This window comes from Oryza sativa, chromosome 2 (assembly GCF_034140825.1).
Source record: "Oryza sativa Japonica Group chromosome 2, ASM3414082v1".
Classification (NCBI taxonomy): Eukaryota; Viridiplantae; Streptophyta; class Magnoliopsida; order Poales; family Poaceae; genus Oryza; species Oryza sativa.
The window spans coordinates 23399215-23413127 of NC_089036.1; the positions used below are offsets into that span (position 1 = coordinate 23399215).

General features: G+C 39.6%; 2 protein-coding genes across 3 annotated transcripts; one reads left to right on the forward strand and one right to left on the reverse strand.

The window, feature by feature from the left end:
- Nucleotides 1-1103: 1103 nt before the first annotated feature.
- On the reverse strand, nt 1104-7709 carry LOC4329835 (DNA mismatch repair protein PMS1). 2 transcript variants are annotated; one of them, XR_010739585.1, is made up of 12 exons: nt 7423-7709; nt 7017-7340; nt 5599-6825; nt 4970-5220; nt 4756-4882; nt 4095-4163; nt 3882-3959; nt 3646-3711; nt 2843-2946; nt 2581-2762; nt 2199-2298; nt 1104-1717 (listed from the first exon to the last, which is right to left on the reverse strand). XR_010739585.1 is itself a non-coding variant. In XM_015772160.3 (12 exons), the coding sequence occupies exons 1-12, from the start codon at nt 7645-7647 to the stop codon at nt 1695-1697; spliced, it is 2772 nt and encodes a 923-aa protein (XP_015627646.1). In that variant the 5' UTR covers nt 7648-7709; the 3' UTR covers nt 1104-1694. The 2 variants fall into 2 exon arrangements, 1 of the variants encoding a protein (XP_015627646.1); XM_015772160.3 differs by having other exon boundaries at nt 3886-3959.
- Nucleotides 7710-10894: 3185 nt separating this feature from the next.
- LOC4329836 (uncharacterized) lies at nt 10895-13573 on the forward strand. The gene is made up of 3 exons (XM_015767456.3): nt 10895-11035; nt 11360-11450; nt 13191-13573. The coding sequence occupies exons 1-3, from the start codon at nt 10942-10944 to the stop codon at nt 13327-13329; spliced, it is 324 nt and encodes a 107-aa protein (XP_015622942.1). The 5' UTR covers nt 10895-10941; the 3' UTR covers nt 13330-13573.
- Nucleotides 13574-13913: the final 340 nt, after the last annotated feature.

The window sequence follows — 13913 nt, forward strand, 5'->3', positions numbered from 1 at the left end:
TTACCTTAAAAATATACTAAGAGGTTTTAGAGGGAAAAAAAGGGCAAAATTTTGGTACGAGGGATTAAAATTGTTGCATAAATAAATAGGTAGTCTTTGAAATTTAGGAGGTTTTATAACATTATGGCTCTATCGTTTTTGTGATTGGAATCAAGCAACTTCGTAAAGATGTCGCTAAGAAAGCTGCAAAAGGCATCACGCTGTTATGAAGCTCAAGGTTTCTCTATCCAAAGCTAGAAAAACAGTGTACTGCTAGTACTCAAACCTCTGGAGCCCCATCAATTGACGTAATAAGTCAAACAAAAGTCAGAATTTGAATTTTTAAAATTGAATTTAAGATATTTCTAACGTAATTTCCTTTTAGCATTTGCTTACGAGGAAATATATAAAGTTTTATCTATAATTTATTTTTTTCATAATAAACCGTTTTGACTTATTAGGTAATATGGGAACCAAAAAGGCTCTTAGGCTCTCTTTATTTAGGCTTAGACTTATTGGCTTAGACTTTTAAGTCAGTTTATTGGCTTATATGATTTATAAGCCAGTAAATTTAATGTCCTAAGTTTAGTGGTGGAGTCATACATCTATCTTATATAAGCCAAAAAAGCTTCTCCAACCTAGCTTTTGGCTTAATAGTGTAAGAGTGGCTTATGGCTTAAAAAAGCCAAACAAAAAAGCTGCTTGTTTATTTAGTCTTAGACTTTTTGACTTATAAGTTGGCTTATAATCCTAAACAAACAAAGAGGGCCTTATACTTATCGCCAGTTTCTAGAACGGTGAAATAAACTAAAGTCAACTCAGGGACAGAATTCCTGGATCAAATATCAGTAAGCTAGACTGCTGGAGTGAGCTCAACAAGAGACAAAATTATCTGCAGAATTTATGCTACGGATGTAAACAGTCTAGTAGTTTCTTCAGCGCAGGAAAGCTGTACTGCAACGTTGCTTACGGCTACAGTATTGTAGTAGCTTCTATGCAAAGCAAACGAAACAACCAGAGCAGTGACTAGTCTGCTCATCTCTCTGTATGATCTAGGGACAGCAGAGCCAATTTCCGGCATCTGATTCCAACAACATTTTCTCTATGATCTACCAGCCGTTCCAGGCTCAAAAAGATAATATAAATAGCACAGGGTAATCCATACCCTGAGAGCAAGTGTCTACTGTTTATAGATAAGGTAAGGCGTTAAAAATGCAAGCCTGCAACTAAATACAGCCAAGAGCTTTGTTGCATACAACTCAGAAACTCGAGGCATTTTCAACACAAGTACCTAAGTTACATCTTGTCTGGATTTTAACCACACAATAAAGGTAAGCACATGCATCAGTTTATGTTTCCCCAGATAGCTTTCCCTGATAACCTGATGTCACCTTTGTTGCTCGTCATCCTTGCAAAGGTGTTGGAGTATTTCGCTTCCGGCATTAGTCTCCGAGCAAAAGGATTCTAGTGGGCAAGGAGATGCATCCCATTTCGAAGGCTTAGAAACAAGGTTCTCCACTATCACGCATGTCATGTATGTATCACATATGTAAGTTAGTACACGAATAGGTCACACAGGCTCTCAAACAGGTGGGAGAGACTGGCATCTATACACATCAAGGAATGTTGGCCATGGAGCGCCTAATTTCCTTGGAATGGTAGCAGCGCAAAGGCAAGAGCATCCATCATAAACCCAACCTAAACTCTGCCAGACATCATGAGAAAGTTGCCTTCGATCCTGCGAGATTTTGCAACACTGAAATGAGATCTGTAAACTGGATAATTCAAGGGAGTTGCCACTAAAATCCTTAAGAGTATTAATCATGCCACTTTTTGTGAAAAAAAAAAGAATAGAACGCAAAAAATACAGAAACGATTGTGAGCTTCTGACTGACGTAATTTCTGAAACCTAGTGGGGTTTTTTTTACACTAGAAGGTTTTTGTAACACAATGAACTTGGCAACACATTTCAATCTTGTTGTTTCAGTGAAAAAATAGAAGAGTGGTTTGTTTATTCAAGAAATTACAACAGTGATGATCTGATACAACCTTGTCTACAATGTTTAGAACTTAGAACAATACATTTGCAGATGATAATGACTCGAACTACTTGGAGTTGCAATGAAACAAGAAAACTTCACTCTTTTTCTTCAGATATAGATGAGACATATACAAGCATGTAAACTAGAGAATATGAGTGTTGGCCGACAATCTCTTACCTTCAGTTTTTATAGCATGGAGATCTGCTAGATGGCGCATTGTTGGCCTCCCATGAGGGCAATTCCAAGGGGACCTCAATCCTGTCAAATTCTTAAGTATCTGAAGTGCAAAAGAAAAATGCTCCATCGAGTTAGATTCTTAAGTATCTGGAGTGCAAATGCAAGAGGGCTTCATTGAGTTAGGTTCTTAAATATAAAGGAATAATTGTTTCTAGGGAGTAGTGAGCACTGATCACAACTAAATCATGACATTAAATTTCTGAATAGACAGAAACCATACAAGGTTTGCACTTCTTTTATAGGAGCTCATTTGGAGGTTACTTCATCGAAAGCTAATTTACTCCAAAAATTATCCTTAAAAAACAATTTGATCTGTGGTTACCTTCTTCATCTCAGTTTTTGTCAATGGATCACCTATCATGGTAGACATTCGGCAAGCCCTCGAAGCCAACATAGCACGAACCCTTGAAGGACAAATAGAATCAGTTCTGTCGAGCTTGTAACTGCTGATTATTGAACAGTCACCTTGACTGTCAGCAAGCATGGAGATTAACTCCTTCACATCTAAATCAAGGGAAATTAGAATTAAACCACTTTTCAACGCACATAAAAATGTACATTTCAGACATGAGAATAAGTGATACCTTGAGCACCAAATGTAATATTCTTGCTGAAGGGAACGGCTTTTATAAAATAGCGGTTGCAAGGTGAAGCATGCAGATCTTCTGCTAAAACAAAACCGTTCTTTCTGACAGATAAAAAAAATAGCAAGTAAAGCTTTGCTCACTCTTAATTATCAACTACTCACTCCATTCATAATATAAGGCACAACCACCTTTTTTTCGATGTTTCATAATATTAGGCATGCATATGCATGCATGCATGCAATTAACTAGCACATCCCTCTCCTCTTTATTTCTTTTTTTTTAAAAAAAAAATCACCCACCCTTAAAATCTCTAATCCCATTGGGTGCATGCATTGTATTTATTGGAGTGATCCCATTGGGTTTATGCGTTAGTGGTAGTTGTGCCTTATATTTTGGGATGGAGGGAGTATTGTTGAGTGAGAAAAAAACAAATCGTGCATGATTCCAGGTGTTATGCACTAAGTGGGAAACAATTGACTGACCGACATGTTAATTACTTCCTCTGGTCATAATATTTGATGCTAAGGACAAGATTTGGTTAAACTTTTTATATTCCAACCGTCAATTTTATATGACTAGAATAGGTTCATAAAATCTAATAAGTTTATGGTATTATGATAGTAGTACTTTTTGAGGCAAATCTGCGTACACCATTTCTTTTGTTTTTACACTAAGCATTTGAGAAATTATCAATGTCAGAATTTCAAAAGTTTGAAAAATCTTGTCCTAAATGTCAGTCAAATATTTGTGACCGAAGGTAGTAGACAGAACTGAGTTGTAATACGCAATAAATGTAATACCTGATAGTGCTCATGTTCATAGAAACGATAACTTCTTCCTCTGGTGATAGGTCAAGTCTCAGTGGTCTGTATTTGAATACAATCAGATATACAGTACCAGAGATACATAACAAAAGGTAATAATAAACCTGATTTCAACATTCTGAATACAAACCACAAAACACCCTACCATTTAATAGGTACTGAATGAGTTCAATGTACCAAAATAACAGATGGAAATGATAAGTTTTGCTTACTCACTGAAGGAGAGGCTGTATGTTTAAAGTTGTTGACTGTGAAAGGTTCTCAAAGTTGTACTTCTCATCAGCAGCATGCTAGTAAGAAGAAAAAAACATTAATCACCAGACATGACTACATAAGGTATCTTGAAGGTGCAACCCAGATATCCAGGGGTTTATACAATACTATGACATCAATTAATAGAATATGTATAGACTATAGAGAGATACCTGATCAACAATAAATAGGTCCTGGTCCAGCTTTCCAATGATAAAACCAAGATTAAACTGCCCAACAACCTGAAGGTGTACTAGTTATTTAGTGTTCATAAACTTCTTTAGCAAAGTACTGCAAATAGAAATATAGAATTCATACAGCACTTTTTTTAATATTTCATCCTATTTAGAACAATGAAATCACACCACTCAAGTAAAAAACAAATGTTCACAATAATAAAATGCTTTCAGATAAAATTAACAAAAGACAACATATGTCTTGCGAGGAACTTGCAAGAATCACACGACCTATCGTACTTGATAGGGCCATGAACAGAAGCAAGCTATCAAAGCACCAAAATTATACAACAAATAACAGTTATATAGCTGGCTGGTCCCACTAAAGAAACAAAATGTATTGGTACAACTTAATTTCATGATTGACAAAAGTCATTGGGGTTCCTCCGAAGCACTGAGCTACTGAGTATATAACTATAAAAGAGTTCTTTTTGAAATAGCACTTAAACGACAAAAAGGAAAACACTCGCGCAGGGAAAATAAGCAACATTATCACTTGGATAACAAGTGTTCTTTCATTGACAGTATATTAGCAGTATAATCTCACAAGGAACCTTAGAAAACTGATAATATTCAAATTTGAAGTTAAGTCAAGCACCTCCATTTCTCCAAAGTCATCTTTACTGAAAAGCTTATCTAACTCGCTGGTGGCTGCAGCTAAAGAATTCGATTTTCCCTCCTCGTTATCTGGTACATAGTTATCCAGTGTCGCAGCTTTATAACACCTAGGTAGGAAAAATAAACTAGTAATTCATAAAGCCCAGCGCCTGGTGAAAACATAACTTTTCTATAAAAATAGTTTCAAGTGCTACCTTGTTGATTTCTCAGGAAAACTTCCTTTTTTTGCATGTGATATCATAAAACTATGCCTTCTTCTTCTTCTAAGATCAGCAAGTGTAAATTGCATAACTGGATAAGATGATTGTCCAGAATGTGCTGCAGTGTCATGACCATCATAATGAGCATCAGGCAAGGAAATATTTGTCAGTTTATTTTGGGGTTCCACTTCTGAACATCGACTGGGAGCACCAAACTTGGAATGGCATGGATCATGCTGGTTATCCTGCGAGGATTGCAGCATTTCATTGTATAGTAAATCTCATCAACATATGTTTAAACTAGGTTCTCTTTTCTTTGAACTGGACACATGCCCAATCACAATTTAGCCAATCAGAAAAAAAGCTATTCTACAAACATTGGAGTACTTGTTTAGTGATCCAAATTAAGCAGAAGTTAAAATAGCTAAGAGTAGATTGAAGATGACTTGTGACAACAGATGAGAAATTCACCATGAACTTCTTTAAAAGATAAGATCACAAAGCATACACACTTAACAAGAATGCCCAGAACAACCAGTCAAGGCAAATAAAGCAATAAAAGTAATAAAAATAAAAGATAATGGAGAAAATTGAAGAATTCACTCCAAAAAATTCTACCTTACCACTTCAGATTCTGTAGCGTGAACATCACATGGACGCAACTGAGGCACTTCATCACGATGAGAAACAATATTAGGTGGTTCAGAATGCTGTGGTGAATCTTCTGGCATCTCAGGTACAAAAGATTGCAGGGAATGGTGCCGCAAAGGATTTGTTCCTTGAGGTGCATTAACCTCTGGAATATTAGATACTCTTGAGGTTAGTGCAGTTGGTGAATTCACTCCTAAATCTGTTCTCCTCACTTGCTCCAAGCATGTTCCCCTTCTCAGCACTGGAGCTTCAGAAATAAGATTGCAACTGTCTTCGTGTTTCCTTTTATTTTGTGATAGAAATTTCATAATAGAAGGTTGAACAGCACTTGAAGGAGAAGACTTTGCAGCAAGCCCTGTTCTAACATGATTTGCTTGTGCTGGATAACTTTTTACTCGTGTAGGCGTCTTTTCTCGTTGTTCATACCGGTAGGCTGAAAGCAAAGTAGATCTATCAAGCTGAGCAGGTGGGCCTCTTGACAAGGGGCTCACATCTTTGGGTGTAGATCCAGTGGCTACCCTTGTTGTCACTGAAGAAGGCACTTTCTGATTCTCTGGTGTAACCTCATCATCACTATCTGTTTCATCCATGTCATCGTCATTTTCAGGAGCTGAAACATTCTCCTTTTCTGTTAAACACATGTCTTCATCAGACCCATCGATGGCTGGGTCCATTTCCTTCCCAGGATCTTCAACGCTGTTGATGGAGAAACTGCATTGTTGAGGGCAGTACAGATTCTCAATACCTTCCCGTAAAGATAGCAAAATGGCATGCTCAGATGAGAAGAAAATTTTTCTCTTATCAGGCGCAACATTCACATCATAAGATGTGGTTGGAATACAGAAATTCAATACAGCCACAGGGTATTGCTTGGCATTTGAGCTTCTGTACAGCTCATTGACAAGTTTGGAAACCTTTGGCATATCCACAGGTCTGCCATTAACATAGAAGAACTGTCTATCCCCTGAATTGCGACCACTACCAGGTCCAGGTTTGGAAAGAAAGCCATCAACTTGGCAGCCTTCTGAGATTGTCACATTGAAGGGCTGCAGGCACTTGAAAGTGTTCAGACCAAATACGGTAATGATATTATCTTTCAGTGAACTGCTCCCTTGAGTCCTAAGCACCGCCGATTTAGAATTCTTGCCAACAGTATTTGTGCAAACTAATCTGACCCCTTTGGCAATCAACGCATAGGCCTAATTAGGGAAAGAAAAAAAATAAATCACAGTTCTTAGCAGAACCAGAACGAAACATGTGTAGAGTAAAACAGCAGAGTGGTATAAACATGTGTATCAGGAGATGAACTAGATTCTAATAACATACATGAGCTTTACGCAAATTGAAATGCCCGCAAAACGAACATGGACTAATAAGATGGGCAGCTCACATTCAGCAAGGAGATCACTTTCCCGTACTCCTTCCGAATGTTCCTGCTGAACTCCTTGCTCCGGACCGGCAGCGTGGAGAACAGCTTCTCGACGGTCACGGCGGTCCCGACCGGCCGCGCCATCTTCCTCTCGCCGGTCACCACGCCCGAGTGCGCGAACTCCAGGCGCGTCCCGACGGGCTCGTCCTTGGTCCTCGTCTCGACCGTCAGCTTCCCCAGCGCGCAGAGCGAGCTGAGCGCCTCCCCGCGGAACCCGAAGGTGGCGACGGAGGCGAGGTCGCCGAAGTCCGAGATCTTGGAGGTGTGGTGCTTCAGAGCGAGCGCCTGAGAAGCGCACATGGCGGTCAGCAACTAAATCGCGAGAGCGAAGCAGCAAATGGGAGAGGAGAAGAGGGGGGATTCGTGCCTGGAAATTGGTGGGGGAGATGCCGGTGCCGTTGTCGGCGACGGTGAAGGAGTCCTCGCCGTAGGAGCGGAGGGTGACCTCGACGGTGGTGGCGCCGGCGTCGAGGCTGTTCTCGACGAGCTCCTTGACGGCGGAGGAGAGGTCGAAGATGACCTGGCCGGAGCAGATCCGGTGCACCGCCGACTTGCCGATCGGCCGTATCGCCGGCGACGAGCCGCCGGCCATCCTCCCCCCTCCACCTCGACCCGCCTAAAACCCTACACAGCGCGGGGTTTTTCCCTTTCTCCTCCTCTTCCGCGGCGGGCACCGATGATGATGGTGGTGGTGGTGGTGGCCATCCGCAGCCGGAGCCGGAGGCAAACCGTCCCGAGGGCCGAGGCCCATTAGCCTCTCAGTTGGGCCTCGATGCGGCTGGTGTGAGTGAGCCGGCCCAGCCAGCTGCTCGTCGAACGGCCGACAAATTCGCTACGCCAACCAAACCGGAACGGGAATAAGCTCATTTGAGATCCCTTAACTTTCACTTTGATGTCATTTTAAATCATACCATTTTTTTTTAAGTTGCATATGTTTAGTTTCTTACTAACTTTTGATAAATATATCAGAAATTTGGCAACTGCACAGTAATAACTAAAATTTAGCAACTGCACAGCAATATGTGTGAGTAGCATGTATGTTGGCAACAAAATGAACGCATCCAAAATAGCCATCTTGCCAAAATTTGACAATATTGCTAACCTTACCAAAGTCTTGGTATTGTCAAAATTTAGTATGGTTTATTTTAGCACCAAAGTAAATAGCCCTTAAATCCAATTTTCATTCTTAAACAGGAAAACCAGATACTCTCTCCGCAAAACTATGTCACATCGTAGGTTCTTTTTTTAGAACGAAGGGAGTACAACGGATCTTCTAACTTACAAAACAAGTGTAAATGAGATTCTTCCATATTATTATCATCTTATTTGAGTGATGTGATACCTATGTATAATTTGACTAAAGTTTTTCCTTTAACATGACGTGGCGAATCCAACTATGCCGCCGTGGCCTCGCCACCTGCCGAGCCACTTCCGCGAGGGGGGGGGGGGGGTGTCACGACTCACGAGTCGCCGCCGGGTCAGGTGGAGCTGCGTGGAGGGGGAGGCCGAGGTTTGACCGCGCGGCCGCCGTCCAAGGCAGAAACGTGCCGTTTTCGCGTTGGATTCGGTGGCCTCTGCGCTGTCACACCCACCCCCTTCCGGTTTGTACGAATTGCGTTGGCGAGGGCTGCAAAAAGTTTTGCAAAGCCGGACAAAATTGAAGGGCGTGAACGTTGATTCTTTTTCTCTTTTTTTTTTATGAGGAGGAAAAGAACGACGTTGCAATTTTACTCATGCATTGTCGTTTATGAGCAAATATTTTTATAGTTGTACCTTTTTTTTCAGAGACTGCAAAGTTGTTTTGTTGTTCGGGACGTTAATACGGAGTATATACTATATCTACCGATGTTTGGACTTTCTTTGAGAAGATATATACTAAAGCTCTTAGTTAAACGGATGACTATATCTTGTACTTTGGTCCTCATACACCTTATATTATCTTTGTAATAACTAGTTTCATACACATTATATTGCTTGCCATTTTGGGAAAATTTGTCTAATGATATCTAAAAAGTGTGGCAATTTACTGCAGGGCATCGTGAGTACTAAAATACAATATCCACTTAGGCCCCGTTCGAATCCACCGTAAGGAGAGGATAAAGTTTCGGATATTTGTGGCACGCTTTTCAAACTACTAAACGGTGTGTTTCGTACGAAAACTTTCTATATGAAAGTTATTCTAAAATATCATATTAATTCATTTTTCAAGTTTGTAATAATTAAAACTCAATTAGTCGCACATTATTACCACATCGTTTTGCGTGAAACACTTAATCTTTATCTTCAGGAGATTAAAACACCACCTTAGTAATGACAAAACCCAAGAAAATTATACCTTCGCCTTTCTTGTTCATTCTTCTAATATTCCTCTTGCGAAGGGGTACCAGTCGCGATGGAGCTGATTTGAGCCATTGGGCACCGCCTCATGTCGAGTGGGCCTTGTGTTTGCCGCGGTAGTGGTGGAGTAGCCTTATAGGAGCAGGTCTTATGATGTCAAAGTGGTTCTTAGGTGGTGGCTCTTAGGTTAGGGAGGATGGAGTAGTGACTGGTTCTATAAAGCCAGCTTTATCCATAGACCATTCTCTTCACCGAGCCACGATAGGGCTAGTTCAAGCATTAGAGTTCGGATTTTGATAATCGGCAAATCGAGCACTAGAAGACTCAAAGGTAACTAGATATGGCAACATTGTTGTCATGCTCACCATCAATGCCATCTTGCGTGAATGAAGAAACAAGAGGAAGACAGGGAGAGGAGAAATAATGCCAATTAGTAAGAAGGGTAGCGAAGCCATTTTAGTCAAATTCTCTCTCCAACTTTATTGGAAACATTATCTTAATGGCCTTTAGACTGCGCGAGTAGAATATGACAATTGTTCGGTGGCTTTTAGCAAATCCATTTTTTTCAGAGACCACCAGTAAAAACCTAACTTTTCTTAGTGTTATTGTGAGTACAAAATTTTGTAGTCGTTGGTGCATGACTTAACTTATCAATATTTAAATTTAGTGTCTATAAATATTACGTATAAAAAAATGTGATTCAGTACAAATTTCATGAGATCGAATATATTAATCGTTATGACATTCATATCTTTAAGCTTTTACAGTGATGCATGCGTCTTCTTGTGTATTTCATTGAGTAAAGCCTCTCTTTTATTTACCTTTTTCTAGTATTTTTTCTCAATCTATAATGAGTTTAAATTAAATCATCACGGGAAGTACAGCGCTATAGTACGGGGTTGTGGCCGGTGCACGATTCTAATATATTGGTACTCGCAAATATTATATATAAGTATACTTTAATAGAATTCCAATAATAATACTAGAGAGTTACGTCTCTTTAAATCACACGACAGAGTGTGATTTATGTCATATGGGTTTTTCAAATTATATGCCATATACGGTGTGGCGTTTTCAGGCTCTAGGGAGTGTGTCCTAGCTTCTCGCTCAAGATTGTAATCATATCCCTGTTTCCTCGCAAAATCATAAAGTCATTTCCACTTCCTCACAGAGGGTGCACCTAAAAATTATTAGGACGATTTATTTCCAAAGAATATATCGCAACCGTTATCTCTCTCTTTCTTCGGTCACAAGAAATACAGAACATGCTTAACGAAACAAAAACGTTTTCTTTTTGCAAGTGGAGAATAACAAATTAGCAACAACAAGCTGGGACATGTGAAAGGAATCCAAATAATTTACCCGGATACTAAACGAATTTCCGAATTCATTGAGGACCGGAAACAAACAAGTCCTCCGATATAACTAGAGGCAGGCTGGCTTTCTCCAATTGCAATTTTGCAACGAGAGAGAAGAAAAGAGCTCGAAAAAAAAAAGAAAGAAGAAAAACAAAGCGCGTAAAGAGAAGCGAGAGAAATCGGAGAGGAAGATGGGGGAAGAGGCGGCGAAGCAAATGGCGGAAGCCCCGGGCAAGATTGAATCCATGAGGAAGTGGGTCATCGACCACAAGCTCCGCGCCGTAGGTAAAATATCTCGTGAATTTTTCCTGGGATTTCGATCTCCTCCGCGCGGATCTGCTACTTTTCTGTTGTTTTTTTTTCTTTTCTTTTCTGATGTACGATTTGCTACATGCGTCACCACCAAATCCCCAATCCATGCGTCTTCCCGATAGAAGTTCATCGGCTTTCTTTATATGATTTTATCTCTCAATCTTGCGAAAAAAATTATGTTGTGTATTCTATTTAGGATTCCCCTTTTCCCCAAATTTTGAGATTGATTTTCCCCTCGTGTTTTTGGATATTTTCTAACTATTTTACGTTGCTTATGTTATGTGTTTGTGAGTGAAGGTTGCCTATGGCTTACTGGGATCAGCAGCTCGATTGCGTACAACTGGTCGAGGCCCAATATGAAGACTAGCGTCAAGATCATCCATGCAAGGTTTGTGCCTTTGTCTCATCTATCTTAGCTTCAGGCTCGTGTCTTACCATGATTAAGAATACACGGATTATTCATCTTGAGAACGCTTTGTAGGCATTGTGATTTGTGAACATTAGCACAATAAGATAAAAGGATTTTGAACCTTGCCATGATAATTAAAAGGTCGATTGAACATAATGTTTGCACAATAGAAAAGTGATTCTGTTGCACATGCCTTCCAGATTGATTCTGAGTTATGAAGTGACTTGAGCAACTTCGATTTCAACTGAAACCAGACAGAATTGCTCCAATTGGGTCATCGATGAGCCTGTAGGAAGGTTTCAACGTATAGTGTAGCATTGTTCAACAGACTATAGACAGTTTGGCTACCATTTACCATTGCCAGCTGTAGTTGAATATGGAGCTATGGATCCTTCTTTTATTCCATTGGCATGGTTTGGAAGAACTTTACTTCCAGTTAATTGTAGAGAGTGTACTTGTTTTTTTTATTGGGACTACAAGCTAGTGATTATTAGCAGGCAGCCGGGGACCACTAGAGATAATCAAACCACGTAGGATATTATTATAGTCCACGGGGTTCATAATTTGTTCTTCCTGAACAGTAGGTCTTTTATTTGTTCGTTTACAATTATCCCGCCAAGCAAGTAGATATAAGACCTGTAAAGGTTCACTGTTGAGGCTTTTCTCCTCCTCTTATCAATACAAAAGTGGCAAAGTTTTTGCCCTTCTTTCAAAAAAAAAGGGTAGACTTAAGAATGCACCATTATTTATTTGGTGAATTATTTGATTTTGTTGATTACATTCAACACTGAAGGGCTTAGTTATCCTTTAAGGTTGCAATGCAGACCATTCTGCAGGAAACGCAGGAAACTTGAAATTTAGTAACTTATCTGTTTAACTTGATATTCTACCTAGGTGGCTATGCATATATAATTTTATGACAAAACGTTGCTTGTAATTACTATTTTTATATGTCGCTAGCTGTACGAAGTAATTCACGTGACCTTTTGTCACTAAGATATCTAAGGTTGGAAGTGTATCAGTATTATTATGGACTGGTTTTCAAAGATTCCTTGGTCTGCAACAATAGCTTCGTTTTTTTGTGTATAGTGCACTTACAATTATACTAGTCCATCCGATCCAGCAAGTCAAAACTTAGATCAGCAGAAATGCATTGTCCAATTCCATATATAGCTTGTACCTTGTAGCATTTTTGTCCTGTGAAAGTGTGCACCCTTCACTGCTGGCCCTCATAATTTTCTCTGTTCTGTTCCCCATTTTTTTTGGGCTAGATTAGATAGGTGCATAAAGCAATGACACCTAAATAGAAGCCATGTACATACGGACCACCTTCTTTATTTTTGAACGGTTTGATTACTATTGTTGAGACCAGAGGGTTAGAATTCTAAGTTGCTATTTTCCAACGCATCTACTAGCGATATTACCACCTCTTTTTTGAAGTCAGTCAATGTAGTAATGCACTGAGTCATGTATTAAATCTTTGAAGTTCTGTTTTTCCTCGTAGATGTAAAATTGGCACGACCTTAACCCCATCTAACGCATTGGGTGGCAATATCAGATATTTGGATCTGAATGCCTGTACCTTTTCATGTATGTAGGCAGTTTATGTACGATTAACTACATTCCATATGATTATACACCAATGAGTTGTGACTAAAGTCAATCATGCTACAAATTGACAGCCCACATACTTAATTAATATAACTGTTATTATTGCAGGTTGCATGCTCAAGCCCTAACACTAGCAGCGTTAGTGGGATCTGCAATGGTAGAGTACTATGACGCGAAGTACGGCACATCTGGACCGAAGGTGGACAAGTACACAAGCCAATACCTGGCGCATTCACATAAAGATTAAGATCTTCATATTCGCTGTTGGATGGCGGGTTATTTTAGGTTCATTTTGGGGTTCCTATGAGCTCCCCATGATGATTATTTTGTCTCCTTAACTACAAATGAAACTTGCCAGGGCATTCCTGAGCAACGAGGGTGTAATACAGGGTTGATCTGCATAGATCAATTTCAGATTGCGATATGTAACCTCACTTGCTGACAATCTTATTTTATTATTTTTCAACGAGGAAAAGTGTTCCTGTCTTGCATTGAATCTGTCTTAGTTTTCTGCAGTTGAATCTGCCGTAAGATAGAATGGTCCACGGATTTTGTTCTTACTGTTTGTAATGCAGGAGCATTCCCCACCCGTATTCGCATTTTCAAACATTCTTAATCGTTACATAGTTGTAGATGGATGGCATTTTCAAACATTCTTAGCTCTTGATTGGTACAAACTATGTAATTTCAAAAGATTTTGTTGTAATTAGGCAACTCTGTAACTTCTTTATTTTGCTTTTATAAAGTATGGATGAAGCTCAATACAAAATAAAGTTACAACTCTCGTGGTTGCCCTACGGGGAAAGCAGCTGCTGTGCCTGTTCTCAGTTT

Excerpts from the sequence above, each read along its gene's own strand:
- LOC4329835 (XM_015772160.3), bottom strand. The coding sequence starts at position 7,647 with ATGGCCGGCGGCTCGTCGCCGGCGATACGGCCGATCGGCAAGTCGGCG. Across the intron at positions 7,341-7,422 it reads TCTCCCCCACCAATTTCCAG|GCGCTCGCTCTGAAGCACCA; the intron begins GCACGAATCCCC and ends TGCGCTTCTCAG. Across the intron at positions 6,826-7,016 it reads AAGTGATCTCCTTGCTGAAT|GCCTATGCGTTGATTGCCAA; the intron begins GTGAGCTGCCCA and ends TTCCCTAATTAG.
- LOC4329836 (XM_015767456.3), top strand. The coding sequence starts at position 10,942 with ATGGGGGAAGAGGCGGCGAAGCAAATGGCGGAAGCCCCGGGCAAGATT. Across the intron at positions 11,036-11,359 it reads CCACAAGCTCCGCGCCGTAG|GTTGCCTATGGCTTACTGGG; the intron begins GTAAAATATCTC and ends TTGTGAGTGAAG. Across the intron at positions 11,451-13,190 it reads GTCAAGATCATCCATGCAAG|GTTGCATGCTCAAGCCCTAA; the intron begins GTTTGTGCCTTT and ends TTATTATTGCAG.